This window comes from Aulonocara sp. 'chitande type north' Nkhata Bay, linkage group LG20 (assembly GCF_057382095.1).
Source record: "Aulonocara sp. 'chitande type north' Nkhata Bay isolate Kocher_YH1m ecotype deep benthic linkage group LG20, A_spYH_male_GT1.1, whole genome shotgun sequence".
NCBI lineage: Eukaryota > Metazoa > Chordata > Actinopteri > Cichliformes > Cichlidae > Aulonocara > Aulonocara sp. 'chitande type north' Nkhata Bay.
The window spans coordinates 11,439,388-11,463,275 of record NC_141363.1 but is presented as its reverse complement, the minus strand read 5'-3'; the positions used below and the strand labels follow the sequence as shown (position 1 = coordinate 11,463,275).

Genomic DNA, 23,888 nt, shown 5'->3' with positions numbered 1-23,888 from the left:
TGGTCATCCAGCCTCTTCCAATGCCTTGCCCTCTGCTCACCTATTGATCGATGTGCTTTCAGTTCGAGCGCTAGGTAAAAAACAAGAAAAACCCTCCAGACTTGCTCTATAGGAAACTACATTCTGAGAAGCTCTTAAAGTGTTCACTTTAGCAAAGGATTCCTTGTTGCGTGCACCAGACTCTTTTTCCGTCTCCTGCGCGGTGCGTGCCGTCATCATCATTAGCAGTCTTCTGCACAATAGCTAATTAGCTTTCTCTTCTATGTCTCCCTTCCCCATCCTGACTAATCCCAGCCAATTACGAGTAAAAGCTTTCTTGCCGGCTACATAGATAGGTATGTGTATATGTGTGAGCATCTAGCGTGGCACATTCCTCTCAGTGATTGTAGCTTTTGCAAGCAACACCATAAACACATACTCCCACAGTGACACTTGAATGATTTTTAATGTCAAGCTACTTGTTAGCGGGATGGCACAGTGCCTGTCCTAATCACTCCAGACAGCCAAAAGACGGGACAGCCAGACGTAGACCCTGTTGCTAAGACATGAATTTGTAAAAAGGCCTGCCAAAATACAATAGCCACATTATTTGATAGGTCCCAGGCTGTGGTGTTAAACTCCGCATGTCTCCAAAGGTCCTTTGTTATACAGTGGCGGGCTGTGTAATCAGTCTGACATAAGGGTTTTTTAATTTATTTAATTTTTTTGTTTGAATTTCCGTCAGGAGAAAGTCTTAATCCCAAAAGCTATAAAAACACAAATCCATCTCTCGCCTTAATGCTGACAGGCTCTTCAAAGATGTACTGACTATCCCTGAATTTCAATTTTGTCAGCAGCAAAAACGACAACTGCGGTTCAATACCGTCTCTTTGTTTTTTTTCCCCCCAGTGGTTGAGAGGCAAGGGGCTTACATGCCACTGTTCAACGGAGACTCTTACCTGGAGCTGAAGGGGCTACATCTGTACGGGCACGATCTGCGGTAAGTCCCATGCCTCAGTGTGAAACCCACATGTATTATTGAACACCGGATACCACGTAGGTCTCACAGACTGAGCTTGTTCTGTGCCTAAAGCCAACATCCTTCTTTAAGCCTGGACTGAACTGACAATGACGGAAACAAGTAATGCTGTCTAAGTGTGAGCATGTAGAACATACAATGTCTTTATATACTGGAGAAACAGTGTTGATGCACCAGACACAGAAAAACATCTAGGAGATGTTTCTAGGAGATCCTCTTAAACTCACGTGTGTGTTTTGCTTCTGTTACATCTGCAGTCAAAAGGTTAGCATGACAGTGGTTTTCATGGCCAACGACTCCAATGGTTTGATCTTTTACAACGGCCAAAAATCAGATGGAAGAGGAGACTTCATCTCACTGTCCTTGAGCGGTGGATTCCTGGAGTTTCGCTACGACCTGGGGAAGGGACCTGCCACCATAAGGTTACCACGACTTGAGAATCTAAGAGGGTTTAAGTTATCAAACAAGAAAACAGAGAAATATAAAACTGTGCATGTGTGTGATTCAGGAGTAAAGAACGGATCCAGCTGAATGTGTGGAACACCATCAACCTGGAGCGCTCCAACCGCAAAGGAGAGATCATGGTGAACAAGAAGGGTGCTGTCCGAGGAGAGGCACCAGTAAGAAAACCGCAACCCACCAAGCTACTGCTAATGGTTATCTTGCTTTTAGCATGGGGCCAGTGCTATCCTTACCCTTATGTCTGCCTGTATTTATATGTGTATATACCCCTCTGTGTGCCTATGCCTCATCTACGCCACATCATGCCCCTATAAGTAGTGTCCAAGTTACTGCTTACCCAGTTTTGCTGATTTTTTTTGTACATAGTCCCAGAGCGTATAGTTTGTTCTAACCTAAAGTATGCAGCTATCTCCAGAAATCCAGCAATGCAAGAGGGAGAGCTGTAAATATAGAAGGGGCAGTCTTAATTTTGTAATACTTCTTCAAGCTTCCTGATTTTCTAGAGATAAAAGTTAGCATTACCTACCAAATTCAAAAAGCAGCCTTTTCTGCTGGTATACAGTCAATTTCATAAATCCAGCCTTTGAGGGTGCTGCCTAGGGAGGTGGAGGCAGATCAAGGAGATAGCAGCAGCGAGAGAGTGCGTAATGAAAATTTTAAACCCGGCGACTAGACTAATAAAGCAGGTGCATGGTTCCAAATGAAGGCGATCTAATAGTTTGATAAGTCTGCAAGTCATCCAATTATATTAAACAGTGTAATTTGTGACTGTGAACATGCACTCTGTCAACTCCATCAACTTCCTCTAAGATGCAACACTGCTTTTTTCTTTTTTTTCCCCTCTCTCTCGCTGCTCAGTCACCCCTCCTCTGCCTCCCCATCGTCCGTATGGTAATTGTGTTTTACTCCAGCAACGGAGGCAGAAAATCTTATTAAAGAAAGAGAGCAAGGGAAAAGCGAAGATGAGTGGGGGGCTGGTAGGACGCAAGGGATGAGCTGAGACTAGTTATGGAGCTCATTGCAGAGACCCTATCCAGTATTGCTCTAAGCTAATTCTCTCCCACTTCAGCGCTAAGAACCAGGAAGGCGTTACAATACGCTTTGCTCAGAGAAACCTATATCATATCAAAGGTGGTCGCACACAGGAACATATATGGATGCATATAGCATGTTCATTTCAAAGTCTGTTCAGGCTGCTGACGTAATGAACTACAAACTTTCAAAGGTTCGGATAACAGAAATAATAATCTACTTCACCTCATATTGAATGGCTGTGGTCTATAAATGAGGTTGGGTTAAGTGGCACTATTCATAGACTCTCATCCATGAAGTGTTTTTTTTTTCCTCCTTTTCATCTTTTGCTAATGGCATCGTATGTTTCATGCACGGCCTTCTTAGACTTACTGTCTTATTTGCATTCATGTTCTCTAGTGTAAATACGCACTTGCACAGCTTTGTGGTTTCATGTGTGTGTATGTATATAATGCAAAGGTGTGCTGTCCACATTTTATATTCTTGTTTAACGTGTCTGTCTCACATGTCAGTGCTTCACAGCGGCTTTTTTTTTTTAATACTCTTGCAGGTGCGTGTGTTATAGTACGTGTGTGCTTTGTGAGCTTTTGCATTTGCCTAGATCTGCATGCTCCTTTGTGCACAGACACTTTCTAGTTACCCTAATAACTCTCTTCCTCCCTATTTTCTTTCCTTCTCTATGATGTGCTGTCTGGAAATAAGAAATCACGCAAGGTAATTAGACAAGTCCCAGTCACACCTCAGCCCCGCATTTTGTTTGAGCCACCTCGCTGTGTCCTCTTACCCTCATCTCTTCATGCAACAACTGCACAGACCAAAAAAAGGGTACTTCTGCAGAGCTGCAGGCAGCTTTAAAGGTGCCAGTTCTGTAGAACAACTTTGCCATTTTCATAAGCTCATAAACGCACACACAGCACCAAAGAGGAGATGCTCCTAAAGAACAAGGTTTGGCTTTCACCTCGGTCCATCTGCTGTGGGGGTGGGAAGGTGGGAGGTAAGAAGGAAAAGAAGCAGCCATCTTTGCGATGGCCATTGTTTTTAGCAACAAAGAAACGTCTTCATTAGTCTGCCGTAGGCGGGGATATCACGCCAGTGCCGCGTGCCTGTCGGAAAGTGAGAGCGAAGACATGGGAGGCGAGGAGGATATATACCGTAGGAGACGGTGAGGTGCTAAGCCAAGCCTGGCTGTTCTTTTGTCATCTGCTCTCACTTTTATGCACAAGAACAATCCTCCATAATATCATGAACTCGCTCACTCTTTTACCCATTACGACACAAGTCTCACTGAACATCACTGAGCAAGAATCACCCCATGGAACCAGCCATCCTCTTTCAACAGGTGGTTATTATTACCTGGAAGAGGGGGAAAACTTAGAACATGATCTACCATTCCATTGCATGCAGTTTCACTTAGCGTCATAGAAGTGTAGCTTGACATAGATAGTGAGTACTTAAATTCCAGAGTATCACTCTATGAAGGGGTAAGATCTCAGGGAAGGTGCAGTATGTTTCTGTAACTCTATCTGCAGAGTAGATGGGTGTTGTAGAGCAGTAATGTCTGCATACAGAGCCTGAGGTGGCCATCTTTGCCCTACAGTTTGGTGACAACTTTTGGCAAAGCCTAGAGGCAACAGCCACAACTGGGTCCAGCCGCTTTGGCCAAAGTCTCTGCTCTATCTCAGCTGGAAGCGGCTCAAGGTGCAGCGACACAGCCCCGGGCTTCAGCCAAGCACCACAGCCTCCCGCACTCCAAATCCCATCCTAAATAAAAGCCAGCCTGATGCCAGCTTGCCTGCACAAAGCCAGTTTATTTGGCCCCTTCCATCATTTTTACAACAATTAACTCCACTTTAACCCTCTGGCAATTACTGCCCTACATAAAATAAAGATCATTAATTCCTTCCTTCTGAAGTGGGCCAGTTCTCCCATGCAAAAGTAGCAAAGAGGCACCTTGCTAATGCAAAGCAATTGTTCCAAAGGTTTGGTGGAAAGAATCGAATTTCATAGCCGCCTGCTGCACAAATGAATTGCAATTAATGTGTCTCCACACTCAACCGTTTGAAAGGTCGGTGCTTATAATCAGCCATTCATTAGAGATGTCTGTAAAGAACCATCCATATCTCCAGCCCAGCCTGCTTCTGATTTTCCTTTGTAGTCTCTTTTTATGTCGCACAGATAGAGGATAATTGACCACTCTCTCTGAGAGACACAGAAATCAATTATGTTGTAATGTATCAAGTGTATTGGCGTGGAAGGAAGGCAAGGAAGTTCAGTTAAAGCCTCTGCTGGCTTTAGTATTAAATCTTTTTTTATGGGACATTTGTGACATGTCTGTAAATGTGGTATGTGTATTAATCTCAGGCTTTATATCTTGGGTAAAAGGATGCAATTTATTTCCTGGCTCCCTTGACTGCGGTAAAAGTATAAACCAATATGTTCTGAATAGGAAACTCTTGAGAAAAGTTGATGATGGGTTATGGGAAAGAGTCAATAAAGACATACAGAGGTAGATGTAGAGCTATTTTTGCGGGGTGCATCGCTGGCTCATCAGCTGAAACGTGTCTGTGTCCTTTCTCATCAGAACCAGCACGTAGATCTTAACCTGAAAGAGTCTCTTTTTGTTGGTGGAGCTCCCGATTACAGCCGACTAGCAAGAGCCGCTGCACTTACGGAAGGCTTCAAGGGAACAGTCCAGCAGGTAAATTTATACATGTCTCTTTGTAAACGAATTAATGTGTCATTAACTCATATTTTCGATTCTATGTTATTTTAATGACCTTAGACATACAGCAGCAAAGTCCAGCGATAAGTTACTCGCTGTACTGCTATAAGCCCTCGCATTAGTAATTTTCCATTATGAGCTCACTCTGTGACGGACAGTGGCTGTGCTCATTTGGATTAGTGCACACTAATAATAGAATGCACATTTTTGAAGTCTTTCCATTTTGCTATTCTCAGATCTTTCCCTGACAACTTTCCAGTTTTTTTTTCTTCCTCCACTTTCCAGCAAAAATCTCATCTCAGAGTGCCAAAAATAACTTGGTAGAACAAAGGCTGGATGTTACTGTTTGCGCAAAGTTGTCATTAGTTATCCTCTCCAAACTTTCCCTTGACAGTTTCGAGCAAATCAAAAGCTAAATGTGGCGTTTGTCTTGCTTGGCCTGTAGGGAATAATTAATTATGAGGAAGTATTCCGAGTCTGGTGTACTGTTTAACACGCGTGTTGTAATTTTCGGAGGCAATTTTCGGTCTGCAGCAGCAGGGGATTCGTCTTCAGAGGTGCGTGTTAAACTGAATCTACAGCCTCACTGTACGCATTTATTTACTTGTAGGATGTGTCGCCATAATTAGATTTAAGGATGGTTCGGCAGAAAACACAAAACCCTTCATGGATGTGTTCCTTTGGATAACAATCAAGAGTGGTAAATGATAATCTTCAAGTGGTGTGCTAAGGAGGCGAGAATTTAATCAGATAATTTTAATACCTTAAACGACTTATCAGAGGTAATAGGCATACGAGCATGACAAGAATTATATTGTAAATGCAGCACTTCAAAGAAAGGTCACTAAGACTATTACATAAATGCATGTCTTCAAAAATAGTAAATGAGGAGTGTTTATAAGATTTTGTTGATTTGTCTCCAAACGCATGCACACACACACACACACACACACACACGCACGCACGCACGCACGCGCGCGCACACACACACACACTGCTATAAAGCTAGCCCCACTGAACTATGTAGCATGTATTTACTGCACATTATGTCCAGTATGCTCTGTTCTTTATTGAAGGTCAACACAAAGACAAACAGTGAAATCTCAGTGAAATAACTGATCGAATACAGAAGACACCTGCGTACAAGAGCTGTGTTTTTTTTAATATATATATATATATATATAAGACAACACAATCCTGTTTGGTGTGAAATGGGTGTGGCCTAGTCAGAAAAGGATGATATCCTATATTTCTTTGCTCCAAACAGGATTCAACAACATCTGGAGAAAAAAATATCTTAATATATTTTTAGATTTTGTTTTTGCCTGGTTACTAATAAGTAAAGGGCTGTCAAACATAAGGCCCGGGGGCCAGTATCAATCCGTCAAAGATTGACAAAAAATCTGTCCCACAGAATATCTTTGGAAAATGTGAAGGAGCACATTTTAACTGTGTGGACATTCACATTACACCAGTAAATAAGTAAGAGATTAACAATTAGACTACAGAAATTATGATTTTTACATTGAAAAAAACAAGAAAGAAAAGAAAAAAGACATTCTCTAATTAACAAATATTTTCCATTTTTTTATTACAAGACTTTCTGTGCATTGAGCTGACAGACTTTTTTCTCTATTTTTACAGATTTATTTACTACAGTTTAAGCCAAAATTAGCAAAATCAACATGTAGAAAAGCTGTATTGATGAAATTGCACTACTTTTTGTTATATTAAAATATCTCAGGAGTCTCACTGGTCCGGCCCGCTTAGGATCAAAGATCAAAGATGGCCCACGATGTAGAATGAGTTTGACATCCCTGGTTAAGTACAATCAAACCACTGAGTCATCGTGATGTTTTCCACATTTTTATTTTGCTGCTTATTTAATAATTGATATTTGATTTTAGTGATGTACTATCTCAGAAATCCCAAATATGACTCTCCACTGTGGCTCAGATCCAATTTATTTCCTCCCGGTGCCTTTTGAAATATGCGGCCACTAGCGAGAACGTCGCTAGTTGCCGAGATGCATGCTTTTTGTTTCGTAAACGTCTTCGAAGCCAGACTGAGGTAACACCTGCTGATAACGCCCTGTGTGCACTGCTTCTAGATCACTCTGATGGGTACGCCCATCCTCAGGGAGGAGAATGCCTTGCGCTCCAGCAGCGTAGCCATGTTCCAGAATCACCCCTGCTCCAGGGAGCCCTGTCACAACGGTGGCCGCTGCAAACCTCAGCTGGACACTTACAACTGCGAATGCCTCAGCGGCTTCTCAGGGCAGCACTGCCAGAACAGTGAGTACCGCTGCCATCTTTTGTCATCTGTCCTAACACATACATTACATTTGGCTTTATCCTAATCTGAGTGAATGAACCACAGAAAATCTCAGTTCTTAAACACATTTCCTACCCCTACTTTAAGGACCAGTGTGATTTCTCTTTGTGTAAGCCAGTGGCTAACAATACTTGCTGGGTTGAGATTACCTTATCATGTTTTTGCGCGGCTTCAGTGAATCACTGTAACCGTACAAATTGTTCTATTTCCTCATCCAAGATGATCTGGTTTTACTCCAGAAGCATAGCATTTTGGGCTGCTTTTAAAGCATAGTATGAGTGGCACTGAAATCAGTGATGCTTCATGTAACACTGCTTGTTCTTGGCTTGCCTCTATAGAAGGTAAAATATGAGTCTCAATTTTTTCTGCTCATAAGACCTTTATTTCCATTGTGCTCTGCCATTGCGAGGTAATAATGCCAATATTAGACATGTGATGTCTCTTTTATGTCACTCTCATTATGTATTGATCTCAAACTAACGCGGCACTTACGAAAATGATGAACTGTGTCAACTGAATATTTATGAAAGGAAGGGGTTGCGCATTCCTTTCATCATCTTCGTGATACTCTGCCAGACGTGCGCTCGTTCGGGGCCAATCTGTCTTACATACTCAGTCGTTGCTTTTGCCATTAACCTTGGGCGTGTGGCCAACGCACCAATCCACCTACCCCATGCTCACACTTCATTGCCTTCGGCTCTGATAACTGAATCTTTATTGATTGGTGCGATCTCATCCTCTCATCATTCCTCGCCCCGCCCCTGTCCTTCACAGCCATCCACGAGAAGTCTGCTGGCGAGACCGAGGCCATCGCCTTTGACGGACGGACGTTCATCGAGTACCACAACGCTGTTACCAGGAGGTAAGAAAGACTACAGTCCGTTCAGCATCATCCACCATCTCTGCTGTAGAAGCTATTAGCCAAATAACCCCTCTTTTCTCCATCTTCTCCCGTGGTAAGCTGTGATGACAGTGTTGATGATATCATCAGCGCTGGGGCTAATAGCTCATCGTTCTGTCTGTGGCAAGTCCCGCTACGCTTTTGACAGGATTTCACTAATTAGCGAGACAGTTAACAATCACAGTGTTGCCCAGAGCATGCTCGGTTCGCCCTGTGGTCTACCCCGTAGCTCGCACTGATGCTGAACAGTAAGCACACACATGATTAAACTTCTCATCCTATTTTGATGTGGTCATCATGTGTGGATGACCGTTTTTCATCAAGCTTTCAAAGATGTGTTGGCTTCAATTTTAACTCCCCGTAATGGGGAAAGAAAGCCGATGACGTAGTTGGAAAATGATTTCTGGGGCTGTTGTATAAAAAAAACACAAAAAAAACAGCAATGCACTCACTTCAGGCAACTGATGAGACATTTTTAGTCTTCCATCCATCTACAAGGTTGGCAAGAGAGCGCCTCCAGGTTGGAATAAACAAAAATGTTTATGTGACGAGCCTGAAACGACGTCAAGCATACGGCTCTATATCTTCGACTCGCAGCTCCTCACACAAACACTCAGAGGTGTGCAGATCATCATGCTGCCGTGGACGCTCATACCTCACACTCACTCAGAAACAACTGGCTGGAGAATCACATATCCGTGTGTGCCTTTTGATGTGTCTTTGCTGCTTGTTGATGGCGTTAGCATTCCAGTTGTTCGTCCTCTGTCCTTGACCTCCCTTGTCTTTGTCCACATGTGTCTTTGTTTCATGTGAATGTCCTTCACTGTCTTTCCTTTTCACTCAAGCCAACTGACCAATGAGATCCCAGAGTAAGTAGACTTTAACACTGGGTATTTACCCAAGTTTCAAATCCAGCTCGACTAACAGCAGTAAAAAAAAAATTTTTTTAAAATCCATGTTTGATAACCCAAATGCAAAGATTAAAGCACATTCAGTTTCCCGTCTTAATATCCACGCAGAACTCATCTTAACTGTTAAAGCCAGATTTTCACATCCAAGGCCCATATCCATAATTTCATTTGACAGGTTTCCTTATTTTTAATGCATCATGCATTGTCATTAGCTCCTGTCTTTTTTTCCTTTCAGTGCAAAGGGAAGCATGAATGTTTGCATGATAAGCATTGTGCACAGCCCTCCGAGAAAATGAATTGCTGTACTGAGAATGTGCAATATTTTATGCATGGTTGTAGCTCGTTCATAAACAAAATGAATTGCCACGTGCTTTATGCTGAATGGCATTAAGCGCTAATGTGAGAAATGAATGAGACCCCTTGAAAACTACAAGAGGAGGTTATACTAAATACAACTCAACCTAGTTTCTGGTGCCTGTGGAGTTTGTGCGCGGGAAAACCCTCGGTCATGCCTTAGTTATTAAAGGTTTTTCTTCCTGCTCATTAGCTCGGTAAGTAACCTCTTTTTTTAAAAAGCGCTGAAGCAGAATTCGGCTCAAATTAAGCCGACTGGATTCCGCCCAGAGTTCCACTCCATGCCAGGGCTTCTGTCATTTCATTTTTGCCAGATCTCTAACTGTAATTGTGAATAATTACAGAGTCGACTGTACAGAAAGGCTGTGACATGTTAATCACAGATTTGTCTCCCTTTGTAGATTAGACCTCCAATTGAGATCTCTCTCCTCAGTGTGTAGCCATGGGCATCAATCTCACTTAGCAGCAGGGGACAGCGGTCCTTGAAGCCAGACTGTCAAAAGTTTAATGGATGTCACATTTACTACGAGCCACAATGAGGGTGAATCTAACCATACCAGGCTCTTGGTGCAGCACTCTAAAGGAGCACAATCAATTGGGTGGGATTTGATCTGGTAAAAGGAATGAATACATTTCTTGGCCATTAAGTGGCGCTAAGGCCAAAATGTCAAACTTTAACCCTGGGTTAATGTTTTGGTTACTATTTACAGCACCCCTTTGATCACTCCTCCTCCTCCATATCTGGAAGCTCAGGTCGATTACGCTCAAGCTCCATTATTTCAGAGACAAATCATATCTGGCCATGACTCTCAACTGATACGCGCTTGACCCCATTTTTGGACAATTGCCCAATTTTTCTCATTCGCTGCTTTCATCTCTGGACAGAAGGTAATTGGTGCAGCACTGTAGCGTGCAGAGCCATAAATATAAAGGAGCTGGTCAATAATTGGACGCTGACTTAAAGCGGGCTCTGCACCTCAGTGGACACTGACCATGAATGTGCTTAATCTTGATGCTTCACTCGTTTAAAAAATGCTTGATCCCAAGGCATTTTGGAGAGTTAGTCATCCATCTTAATCTCAGCGGTTCCCTTAAGAACCTTTTTATGGTTGTGGTGTTATCAAGGCTAAGCTACACTCTTCCTATGATCACACAACAGTTGTTATCGACTTGACGTGGTCGATATTGTAGTAGAGCAGATAAGTTATGCTTTTTGCAGCTCCAGGCCTAAACTAGACCTCCTCCCTCCCCTCCTCCCTCCCTCCCTTTCTCCTTGTTGCCCCTTGCGCTTACACTGCATGCCGTTGACTTTCTCCCCCTGCTCCCTTAAGTCCCGAGTCTCTGGAGAACCCATCCGACCAGAGGTGAGTCTCTCAAAGCTATCAAAAATGTGGTGCTGTCGGCTTGCGTATCACCTCCTCATTCCTCCCCTTCCCTCCAGACAACCCCTCGTCGACCTCTCACAGGGCTAAATCCTCCTCCGCAGAGACAACACTGTTTCCATTACTGAGATAGAGTTACCAATACGAAAGGCAAAGAGCCTCTGCATATGCTTCAATAAATTCTGAAAAAGTTAAGAGCTCTGATAACAGCACAAATCCATCCAGAGCTGCAGTCTCTTTGCAATAGCTGTCCTCCCACATGGCTTTTTATTATTCTAAGCACTACTGCCACCTAGAGTTGAAACGTAGGTCCACACCCTGAGAGGCCTTTTTCAGCTTTGAAAAAAATCCGAGAAGATAAAACTCTTCCATTTCCAAAAAGAAACAGCATCACAGCAGAAATCTATGAAGTCTGCGGTGTATATGAGATCTAGAGCGCTGTGCGCCGCCGTTGTTTTATTCATGATATATTCAGCACTTTTAATAACCTTGACCTTATCACTGACAATCCGCTCCAGTGGAGATTTATTGGGCCCTGTAAGCTCTTTGAGGGTTTGCCAGGAGAAGGTTCACTAAGCTGTATTTTTTGTTAGTTTTTTTTTCTCTCTGGAGAAATTTTTTTTTTTTTTGGTGTGTGTGTGTGTTCCTGTTTACCTCAGCAGTTTTGGTTAATCAAGGGGGTCGATGTTTGTAACCTAAGCATGTTTTTGGAAAAGAAAATCCTTTTTTCCCCCTCTGCTTCTGCTGAGGCGACTGGCATCATTTTTGGCATGAGCTTTCAAAGTTTATTTCCTCCAAAGTTAAATATCATCTTGCTGCTTTGTTTAGACATCATTTAATGGAAGATAAACAGGAAAAAAAAATGAAGAAAATCTCCTCGAGGTTAAGGAGAGCTGCTATTCTCATTCTCTCTGTATTCCCTCCCATTTCCTGTCCTGTTTGTACTCCCATGTGCTTCCCTGTTTGCTGTGCTGACTCCCTTGCCTTGTTGTCTGTCTTGTCTTGTCTTGTCAAATCTGTCTCCAGGTCTGTGGTGTTGTTTTTTTGTTTGTTTTTTGTTTTAATTGAATCCACGTGTTCTTGGTTCTTTGTCGTACGTGCCCTCACCTTGTCTCTGTCTTTGTGTTTGAAGACGTTGGAAGTAGTTCCATTTTGCTGATGTGCAAACAAATGTGCAGAGACTGAATGATGAGGTATGATTGCCTGGATGTCTGCTGTATCTCTGGTGGACTCACGGAGGACCTTTGTTAGTGCGTTTGTATGCAGACATGGATGTGCGGTGTTGTCTGTCTGTGCACGAATTCAGCAGAGGCACATTGCTCTGTGTACTTTTCTCGCGCAGCGGTGACAGTGGCTTACAGTGCCTCTTAAGGATAGAAGGGAAGTCTCCTAGTCTCTGCATCCAAATCACCCTGGCAGCTGTAGCAGTCAAGAGACGGGAGATCAAACAGCTGCCTAAACAACACACACAGAGCAATGCACAAAGCAACAAAGGAAGCAGTAGGCAGCAGTGCAGTTCAGGCTCAGTAGGATGTAGAAAAGCTAATAGCGAAACAGCCCCCTGCTACTCACCCAGCATCCTGATTCTCCTTCAAAATCCCGGTAACTCTGTTAGCATGTGATTGCAGAGTTAAAGCTACAAAGTTTTCTTTCTAAATATGTAAGCAAATAGAACCAGATGTCATCACAGGTAATGCACCTTTGAGACGACAGCACAGGACCCTTGCTTCCTATATGCAATATCCATAGGTATGTTAAAGATTAGAAATCTTTCTGATGTAGCAGACAAATAAATGAACATGTATTTTCTCTCCTTCTAGCGAGAAGGCTCTGCTGGTGAACAAATTTGAACTAAGCATCCGAACTGACACGACCCAGGGTCTGGTGCTGTGGAGCGGAAAGGGCGTGGAGCGCTCAGACTACATTGCCCTAGCAATTGTAGATGGACATGTCCAAATGACCTATGACCTGGGCTCCAAACCCGTGGTGCTGCGCTCTACTGTGCGTGTTGACACCAACAGCTGGATACGCATCAAGGCCAGCAGGTAAGACAGGAGACGATAGGTAACAGGGGATCAGTGATGGAAGCTTTTACATTTAGACCAGGATTAGAATTAATCCATATTGTGTTTGTGTTGCTGCACACCGTGATCTCCTGCATGAATCCTCGGCTACACAGCGATCCCTCACACTGAGATGACTCTGATTAGTTCCAGATTAACGTTATTTTCATGCCTGGTCATGCATGAGGATGATATTATGCATCAAATTGCTTTGACACGGTAATGAATGTTCAAAAAGGAAGAACATCCTGCAATATCCACACACACACATAGGCAGGAAATAAATGAGTAAAAAAAATAAGAAAAGTGAATGCGTATTTGTATGTGTATTTCCCTTTCATACACATCACTGTATTTTGCTCTGTAGATGACTTGCAAGAATGCTTGATTTAAAAGAATAGAAATACAGTATGATATAGCTGCAAGCAGTGAAGACGAAGGTCCAAGCAGACTGTGAGCATTTGAACTGTCGTTGACCTCTCAGGACAGCTGTAGACATACCACATGCTTAAATTGCTATAATCTTAACAACTGGGACTTTCAAACCGTAGAACCTCTGCCTCACCAGAGAAGTGAAAATGACTTTGCCTCTGCAAAAACTTGGCTCACGAGACATATCATATATGCATACCTATGGTATTCCCCTTGTTTTATGTAAACTCAAAAGCTTCATAACAGTCAGAAAATGCATGTGATGTTAGTCTGAAAAAGTCTCATCGTTCATGGAGTTTCATGTTTTGTCACACATTAGTGAACCTCAGGGACATTTTTGTAACTTAGAGATTACAAAATGTGTGAAATCAATCATTAACAGATTTAATGCTTGAGACCTTAGATTGTGCAAACTTGCACTAATCCATGCAGCCAACTATGAAGTCTAAACCTGTTGCATATGTGTTGCTACCCGGAGGTGGAGTCTGATGCACTTTAATGCATAAGCTTAGTACTACTACCAAACATGGGTCTCAAGTGCAAAAAGTGCAAAGTGCAAAAACAAATGCCCTTCAGGCTTTTCCAGTAGTCAAGCCTGGATGAAATAAATGCATGAGTTACTTTCTCAAAGTCAGCAGGTGACAATTTTCGCAAGGGCCCACAGCTGGAAGGGGGTGGCTTTAACAACAGAATTTATTTGATCAGTTTGTCAGGACAGATGACGTTGTACTTACCACAAAACTAGTCAGTCACATCATAAACAGTTTTTGATACAGTTGAGCCTTGTCTATACAAACCTGTAGCAGGTGCATAGACACTCACCGACACTCACTTTCCTGTCTTCCTCTCACGTTCTGCCAGAGGTTTCTTAATGTTAAAAGGGAGTTTTTCTTCACCACTGTCGCCAAAGCACTTACTCAGAGGGAGTCATCAGATTGTTGGGCTTTTCTCTGTATTCTTAAACTGTCTTTACCTTACAATATAAAGTGTATTGAGGTAACTGTTGTTATGATTTGGTGCTATATACATAAAATTTGAATTGAATTTATTAGTTGCACTTGCTGGCACTGGATTGGACCCCATTTTGCCTTCAGAACTAAATAATTTCTTCGTGCCAGAGAATCAGTAAGAGATTTCTTTGTGGGTATATCCTAGTAGATTTCTGAACCACGCCATGTTAAAAGTCCCTTAAATCACATTTCTTCCACATTTTGATGCGCAGCTTGAACTGCAGTAGGTCGTCTAGGCTACGTCTTAATGCCAAGGTGACATGTATGACCAGATATTTGTGTTAACAAAGTAACAAGTAGTTGAAAATGTGTACCTAATGTAGTGGCCAGTGACTGTAGGTGCATGTGCAAGAACAATAAATAACACTTGAATTAGAGAAAATAACATTTAGTAAATGAATAATGGATAGAAGAGAAAAAACACGAAGTGTGCCGAACTTTTCTGTCCCATGGTGATGTCACTTTAATGGATTTCTTCATTAAAAATAAATTCATTGCCCAAACTCAACACCTTCCCTGCGACCCCTGCATTATCGTCGGTGAGCATTTTACGTTCGGCATAGCGGCGACTGGTCACGTGGGGGGATAATTTGTTCGGTTTCATCACGTAAGGCGGGAATAATCGATCCCTGAAAAGCTGCTCCATCCATTTCAAACAGGAACTAGGCCAAATCTCATCCCAGACTAACAGGGAGACCGCATGAGAAGATGACATCATTTCGATGGTAATGATGGTGTAAATCGCAGCATGTGGCATACGACTCACAAAGCTGCATAGCTAGCTGTGTTTGTGGCTTGCCTCTAATGGCAGTCTCTCTGCTGGAAGCCCACTTTAGCGGGGTTCAAATCAGCTCTGTCTTCACAATTCTTAAGTGTGTGCTAATGCGCCACATGGAGCCACCTCAAATAAATGGTGCTCTAACGGCATCTGTTAGCTGGTAGACAGGCACGTTTAGAACACTGCTTGGCAAAGGCAGTTATGTGAGTGCTTAGTATACTGGCAGTCGAGCAATAGAGTCTTGATGCCTCAAACGAAACGAAACTGCAATTTAAAGCTATTCGCTGTGACACACAAGTACTCACTTCCAGTGCCCTTCTCCTTTTGTCTTTCTCCTCTTTAGAGCACTTCGAGACGGCTCTCTACAGGTTGGCAACGAGGCACCGGTGACAGGGTCATCACCTCTGGCATCAACACAGCTGGACACAGATGGAGCACTCTGGCTGGGTAGGTGGCCACACATGCAGGAAAAAGTTGAACTCTTAATTCAGACTTGAAAATGTGCCTAGCTATGCCATACATAAAGCATGGCAATGCTTGTAATTGTGCAGAATAGTGCTTTTTCATCCTAGCCACTGGTTGGGCTGCCAAAAAGTGAGCAATGAAGTCAATGCTTCTGGCAGGTGAAAAAAAGATTGCAGTTTAGGCAAAAAAAAAAAGTCCAAGCCTATTCAGGTATTGAGTTGAGAAATGAAAGGCTATCTGACTAACTCCAAAGTTGTCTGCTCTCCTGAATTGAAAATGACCAAAGTCGGCCCATTATCTACCTCGAGTTCAATTTAAGCTGAACTTGGCTCAGAGAAATCGTTTTTGAAAGAACACACACAGCACCGCTGGATTGAACATTCTGAGGAAATAACATCGAAGACGGGCAGCAAAATAAAGTCAGACTGTTCTTTAAAATGCACAGTGCGCAGCGAAAAAAAGACGCAGGTCTGTGAGGAGAAGCAGCCCGAGTGACATTTAAAGAGCCTCGCCGCATGTAAGAGGTGTGCTCGTGCTCTCAGGTACATGTACACAAACACACATGGGGAGGCAGCGCAGTGGAACAGGTGCTGAGCGAGCCCTGCAGCAAGAATATATAATCCTCACGTAGCCCTCCCATCGAGAGCCCTTCTCCCTTTTTAAATCCCCTTTTCGCTGTTCATCATTAATTCATCTGTAACTCGCATGAAATTAGCCCTGTCGACTCCTGATTCTGAGGCACACAATCCGATTAATGCGGGCAGGGACAGGGGATGTAAAGAGCTCAGCGGGAATGTGAACACTCGGCCTCACAAAACATGGAAGAGATGGAGGTGCGGGGGTGAAATGAGTCGCACGGGCATCAAGTAAAGAGGAAAAGGGATGCAGGAGAGTTCTGACCCTGTAGATACCAAAGAGGGAAACAGAAAAGAGGGCTAAATAGGTAAGGCATGGAAAATGAAGCTATGGTCTCTCTCCCCCTAAGAACAGATTCAAAATAATTCTCAATAAAGATGTTTCACACTGTCTTAGTGAGAAAGACACTAATGACTACTTTATGTTTGCTCAAAACACCATCAAAAGAGGAACCTGAGCAGGCACCCAAAAATTAGGAGAGCTGGAAGAATTACACCCGTAATGATTTGAGAGAGTTTGCTAAAGGTGAAATTGTGGTGGTTAGACGACTGGCTCAGAGCATCTCCAGATCTGCAGCCCTTGTGAGGTGTTCCCCGTTGCAGTGGTCAGTGTCTATTAAAAGTGGTCCAAGGAAGGAAGTCTAAGGAGCTTGGAAAGAAAAGCGTCTGGACTTCTTTAAGTTGTTTGAAGACGTTTCACCTCTCATCCGAGAAGCTTCTCCTGGGTCCGGGTACGGTTTGCTCCTCTGGGGGCAGGGGTACCTGAACCTGGCATATAGAGTATGTTTGGGGAGTGTGAATGTGTGTACAGTGTCTATTTGTGTCTGTCTCCATGTCGGGTGAGTGCCGAGTATTTGTTTGTGTATATGGAGGTGGGAATGCATGTTTGTGTCTGTGTGCGCCTGTTCGTCTGTGTCTTTATGTCATCTTGGGTCGTAGACTCCACCTCTCTGGGAACATCTCAGGCTCTCCGAGGTATGGAGGCCTATCTCCCCTCACCACACTCCCTGCCAGTGGCCGATGCCCTCAGATGTTGGTGTGTTGGTGGTTCTTGGTGTCTGGGGCTGGGCGCTCATGTATGTACCGGGCACCCCATGTACCGGCCTCTGGGCCTGAGGCCCGGTCCTTTCTGGCACAGCTGGCTGCCGGCAGAGCCTGCAGGCACGTCACTACAACCCCCTCTGGCCTCTGCTCCATGGCTGCTGGGTGACCTCTCGTTTGGAGCTCTCCTCAGATCTTCCCAGGAGGGTGGGTCCTCGTATTCTGGGGCCTGGATCTCCTCCACCTGCTTCATGCCCTGGGGGACGGGGCTATGGCTCCCCACACTCCCTAGTAGATCGTTACATGGAGAAACCTTTTGAATACAAGTGTGCCGATCCACACAGGTGTGCACACAAGTGTACACACGGGTGTTCACAGACACAAACTTCACCTTTCTTGGCTGCTACCTCAAAGCACATTGTGCGCTGTCGATCTTGTGTACTGCACACTAACATGTAAGCTATTTAGACTCGACTGTACACTGTGATCGTGTTTTCCTTCGAAACAGTAAATTCCGTTGAAGCAGCCTTTCAACGCCTCTCTCCGTCTCTCCTTAGCAAAGCTGACCCAGACAACAAAGTAAAGCTAGTTTTCAGCTACGAGCCCGACACGGAACCTAACGTATTAGCCAGAGGTCCCATTACTACGGTTCGGAGCCGCGGACCTGTTTTATATACGCGCGGAATAGTTTTCCATACGAGATCGCGGCAAAAAGTGCAGCTTTACTTAATGTCCACCCTACTGTTACTCATTTTATATTAAGATTTTAAATCTATTTGGTATTGTTATGGCGAGTTGCCTTCAGTAATAGTAATAGATCACACAGCAATAGTACATTCATGTAGTTGTAAAAAGCATGATGATATATTAAGTAATCCAAAGTATTCAGAATACGTTACAAAATACATTTTGGGGATGTATTCTGTAATCTGTAGTGGAATACATTTTAAAAGTAATCTTCCCAACACTGGTTGTGGTCATAAGTTTATATAGCATTTATCATGGGCATGAATATCATGGTAGTTTGGGGTGTTTTCATTATTTCTTAGAACTGTTCTTTTTCCAGGGTGAGATAATTCTACACCATACATCTTTAATGACTTTAGAAAACAAGAATTTGGTGCACAAGTTTGAAATTATTTGGTATTTTCTTAAACCACACAGGATCACAAATATTTAAATAAAGGCTAAACATATACACCCCCACTAATAATTGGCTTAGGAAGTTGCCCATAGATCAGACACTTTTTGTAGCCATCAACAGGCTTCCAGCATAATTCTCTTTTTGGCAGAATTAGTAGAGTTTATTTAAACTGGTTGGTTTCCTGGCACAGACTCAGCTTTTAAGCATAGTCCACAATGTTCAATAGATCAGATTCTACCTTTAACATCTGCAAACTTGCTGCAAACCATCAGCTCCGTTTCTGTGGGGGGGTTTTGAGCCACAGAGGAAAAGAATGATTTTCTGCTTTTGGTTTCTTTGAAATAAGTACGAGAAGAAGTGGGTAGTTAGCAGCTGTATACAAGTGGTGGCCCAGAGTTCGAAAAACACAACAACATAAAAAAAAAAAAAAAGTGACCATTTCTGAAATGTTTTGTTTTTAGTTTTCTTTTGCTTTCAGGATGCTGTTGTGTTTTGTACCTCAGGGCCAACTCAGCTATGAGCAGCAAAGAGCAGCACGTATAAGAAATCAGACTTCTATATACACAAAGGCTGCCAGAGGGCTGAGAAGACTAAGTGATGGACATGTGATACACGGGGAGTTTACAGCACGGCAGTGAGCACTTAGCACCAAAGATGGAAACAAATTAAAAATAATGAGGATGTTAAGCATTCATCATTTTATACTCCGTCACCACCTTTCTTTTGTAGTGTTTATTTTTTTTTAGTACTTTATACACCGTGTCAAATTAAAAGAACATTCTCTCTTCTCTGTCTGACTTCAGTTCTGTGTGACTGCCGTGCTAGGCTCCATCTCACTTTGATCACGGCAGTCTGACAAATACACTGTCATCCTGTCATGTCCATCAGCTGGTGTCATAGTGAAAAATATCAAAGGCTGTAATACAACCTGACAAAACCATGTAGCTGCTTTTGTAGTTTGTACCAAAATATTTCAAAGGTTGGCTATTTGATGGATATTTCCAGTTTAATTCGTTGCAAAAGCCGAACCCTTATCCCGCTGTTTGATCTTTAAAGGGGCACTACACTGACTTTTAAGATTAGTTGACTAGTTGTGCAAAGTATTTTTCTGCAGGTGAAAAAAAGAAAAGTTTAAAGTTAAAAAGGAACTGCTGGCTGATTTGACTGAAATAACCTTTTCAGTGACTCACAGTCAAAGTAACCTCATCTCCTGTCCCTCCTCAGGTGGTCTGGAGGAGCTGCCGGTTGCCCGCCGGTTGCCTAAGGCCTACAGCACGGGTTTCGTTGGCTGCATCAAGGACGTGGTGGTGGACGGGGTGGATCTCCACCTGGTGGAGGACGCCTTAAACAGCCCCAGAATATTACACTGTTCCGCCGCCAAATAACTCCAGCAAAGACAGAAATATCGCAAGCAATGAAAAAGAAAAAGAAACCCTCCCACCCGCACCCTCTATAGCGCCCATGTCTCCTGCTGTAATTATTTTCTATTTTTGTATACTTCTCATCGCTTTTTATATGGAAAGAAAATGAATATGTTGTTTTCATTTTTGTTTTATATATTTTGCTCTTATCCGCACCTCCGTTCACAGTAAAAAATTCCTTTTCTTTCAAGGCCCTTCTTTTTTTTTTTTCCAAAAAGAAGGCACCTCGGTGAAAACCACAGATATTAAATCCATGTCACATTTGATGTTTTTAAAGAATCTTTAAAAAAAAAAACAGCCCTACCAGTTTTTTGTTTTTTATCATTTTTTATTCTCATCCTTTACTTGAACACGGTGGACCCTGCTGATGATCTCCGGTTACTGCCTTGTCTCGGTGCCATATCTGCCGTTCCACATTCCCCAAGCATGGCCTATACATCTTTGATAGACACACATTCCCTCACGAGAGATGGATGCTGTAGCCGGTGCGTGCGTTTCTTCGATGCTGCAGCCAGCTGCCGACTACAGTCAAGAAACTCTGTATTCAGCCCTGGTATTCAATCCACTGTATTTTCCTAATGGGACTTTTCAGAAATCAGTCAAGCTGCTACAGTGAGAAAGTACACAGTCATAAGCACTCGATCAACCCCATCTCACAGCACCCTGAAAAGAGGGAAAAAAAAGAAAAGAAAAAACTCTCCACTCGATCTGAATCCCATCCAAGCCTTTAGTTTTGAAATATGACTCACTAACACCGCAACCCGATGTGACGGAGAGAGAGCGCTGCGTGCAACAATGACTTGCATATTATTAGTCATAAGTCAAGACATGAATCACAGACATGGATAGATGTTATAAATATAGAGTATATAAATAATACCTGAGACTGTGAATATGTAAGATGGGTTCTCGTTGGAGAAATTGTGCTTCTCCTGTACTATTGTGCGTTCTGTTCTACAATCAGCAGATGAACTAATGATGACCACTATAAATGCATGCACTTCTGCAGTGTTGGTTTGAAAAATCTGGGGGTTTTTTTGTTTGTTTGTTTGAGTCCAAGAAAAAGAATCTATTTTGAATAACTGGGAGTCGGGGGAGGGGGGCGTTTTTTGTTCTTGTTTTAAACGAATCGAGGTTCCTTTTTCTTCTTTTATTTTCACTTCTCAGTGATTTCAGAAAGTACAGGCTTCACAGACATCTTTAAAGTCTGGTCATTCCTCATTTTTTTGTTTTTTGTTTTGTTTGTGATAGATATATATTTCTGTATTATTCTCGGGAGCAGTTAGTTTTTGCAGGGCCTTTAATGGCGTCTAAGGGAAGAGTTATTACCATATCTGACCTTAAGGAGGTGCTGAAAGCAAAGACTGAAGAAAAGGACAGACAGAAAGGAGGCAAAGGGAGATCTTATCACGAGAGCCACTTCTCTTGGGAATGTCCTGTCAAACAGCAGTCAGTCAACACAAAGAGAAAAAAATCTTCACAAAAAAAGAGAAAAAAAAACTCTACCTGAGACTTAAATTCATGTTTTTGTATTTCACCTAGGAACATTCCTGGAGGAATCTTTTTTTTTTTTCTTCTTTCGGCTGTTGAGTGAAAGAAAGAGAGAGAAAAAGAGAGGGACTTTGACGCTATTGTGACCCTTTGAAGCCATAGCAGCCGCAAAAAACTGGGAAAACATACATAATCCTTCAGTACTTGCGATCTAACCTAGTAACGCATGGGTTTGTTTAACTAGTGCGAATCCTGTACAATTCAGTGAACTGTTGCAACGTGGAGTCGTCTTTGCTGAACCACAATAAGCTTCGATGAATGACTGAAAGAAACTTGTTTTGATATGAGAACCTTGGCAATATTCTGAGACTAAATCATGCCTGTTTGTGGTTGAGTATCAAATGGTCTTGTACTTTTTCGTTTGTTCGTTTCCTTTTCTCTCTTAGGTTCCTAATTATCTTTCCCTCCTTAAAAGTCATCAAGCAACCTGTTTTTGTACAGCCCTGCAATTTTTAAGTGTAAATTTAGCAACAACGTGTGATCTGTGGAGGTTTATGTTTTTAGTACTATACACTGGAGCCATGTCTGACTTTTGTCTGTTCACCCACACGATGCTCTATACTTCTGTAAATGGGGGAGGAATAGCACTGAAGCTGATTGTGTGCGTCCGCACCAGGGCAGGAATCCCTCTTCTAGTGTTCCAAGATGCTTTTAAAATTCCAGCAGTCACTCTCTCAAAGCTTAAACTGGTCTTATTTTATTACACTCTTCTTGGAGTTTGACCACTTCAGGTGGAACCACTTGGACTCGAGAACACACACACACACACAAAAGACAATTGCAGTCCATGTATGGTTTGGATGGAAACTATGAATTGCCTTAAAAACCAGTCATCTTGAACTGCGAGCAGGTGACGAAGACGTTATCCATGTAACTGTTTTGTTACTTTAGCCAGTGTATTAGCCTCATTCTGATAATGTAAATGAGTAATACAAAATAATAATAATAATAATGACTATATTAGTAATAATGCTCATACTCATATGAAAAAAATATCCCAGAGGGCTTACGCAAATATCCCATCTGGCTTTTTACAAAAAAAATCTTCTATTTACTGATTTTTGAATCTATTTTCTGTTCCTTATTTATGTCTACATGTGGATTACCCTCCATGTCTGGCCTCTGTAAACTACTGTCTGACTGCGCAAACCTCGTCAAAGGGCAGTGCACCGATAAGAGTGGCATGACCTGAACATTACTAACTTTATGACCTTTGTCTTGTGTTCCTACCACCATGAAATAAACCGTCAACCAAATGGAGTCTCATCTTGTCTGTCATCTTCATTTTGTCCTCATTTGTGCCACATCAAAGCTTAATATTTATTTTGATTACTGATTACAGGTCAGAACTTACAGCACTTACGTTTTCCTGCCACCCTGCATAATTCAGTTCTAATATGAGATAATAGAGTAGAGATCAAAGTTAGAGAATTATTCATGTTTACTTGATTTATTTTATTTTTTGCTCATTGGTGACTTTCATAGCTCAAACATTAGGGGAATACTAGGCCCAGTTGTGGCTATAGCACTCTTTTGGCAACATTTGAATGATTCATTCCAGAAAGTACAGTGATCTAAATTAGACAATAGTTTGCTATTTTAGCAGGAAAAAAGCAGCTTGGAAACTGAAATATTAATGGTTACAACTTTCAACCATTAGGAAGTATACAGGTCATTTTCTTGGAATGATTTTAGCACATCTGTGCTCGTGGGGCCTTACCAACATCTCACATTTCCCTGGTTCGATTTTGTTCTTTTCAACAGAATAGAGTTGCTAATCTTCCAGAGATTCCCAATTAAGTACGGATCAGAACTTTGGGCTAGTTATTTCATTATTCCAGCATCAACAGCTTGAATTGTTAAATTGTTTCACCCAGATAGCGGTGGACAAAATTGTTGGATTACTTCAAACTGATGGCAGAAAAGGAAGAGTGCGTGTATGAAGGAGCTTGTAATAAACACCTTGTCATGTAGCTGTGTAAGAGGTCACCCCAACTCAAACCAACTGACACCATTTCCTGTCTGAAAAAACTAAATCAAAGTTGTCATCACTAAAGAGATTTGTGCAACAAGCAGTGCTCCTTAGCAAAGGTTAGTGTAGCCTGCAGCTAAGTTGGTCACTGCAGACTTTGCTTTAAAGCTCACATATTTTCACGTGACGAGATGATGCACTGCTGATTTATGTGAACAACTAGGATTTTTTAAATATATATACAGGGGGACTTGAGTATT

At 42.4% G+C, this 23,888-nt stretch overlaps 1 protein-coding gene across 4 annotated transcripts in view; it reads left to right on the top strand.

The window, feature by feature from the left end:
- The window catches only part of agrn (agrin), a 258,948-nt gene extending 236,032 nt beyond the window's left edge, over positions 1 to 22,916 (top strand). The window contains exons 28-38 of one of the 4 annotated variants that reach the window (XM_086278486.1): positions 889 to 979; positions 1,276 to 1,440; positions 1,527 to 1,638; positions 5,094 to 5,210; positions 7,345 to 7,528; positions 8,343 to 8,430; positions 9,315 to 9,338; positions 11,066 to 11,098; positions 12,937 to 13,161; positions 15,743 to 15,846; positions 19,909 to 22,916. In XM_086278486.1, the coding sequence (XP_086134612.1) occupies positions 889 to 979; positions 1,276 to 1,440; positions 1,527 to 1,638; positions 5,094 to 5,210; positions 7,345 to 7,528; positions 8,343 to 8,430; positions 9,315 to 9,338; positions 11,066 to 11,098; positions 12,937 to 13,161; positions 15,743 to 15,846; positions 19,909 to 20,069 (1,304 nt within the window). In that variant the 3' untranslated portion in view covers positions 20,070 to 22,916. Of the gene's footprint in view, positions 1 to 888; positions 980 to 1,275; positions 1,441 to 1,526; positions 1,639 to 3,214; positions 3,435 to 5,093; positions 5,211 to 7,344; positions 7,529 to 8,342; positions 8,431 to 9,314; positions 9,339 to 11,065; positions 11,099 to 12,936; positions 13,162 to 15,742; positions 15,847 to 19,908 lie in introns of those variants that run through there. The other 3 variants (XM_086278487.1, XM_086278488.1, XM_086278489.1) reach the window with 3 other exon arrangements.
- The last annotated feature ends 972 nt before the right edge of the window (positions 22,917 to 23,888 follow it).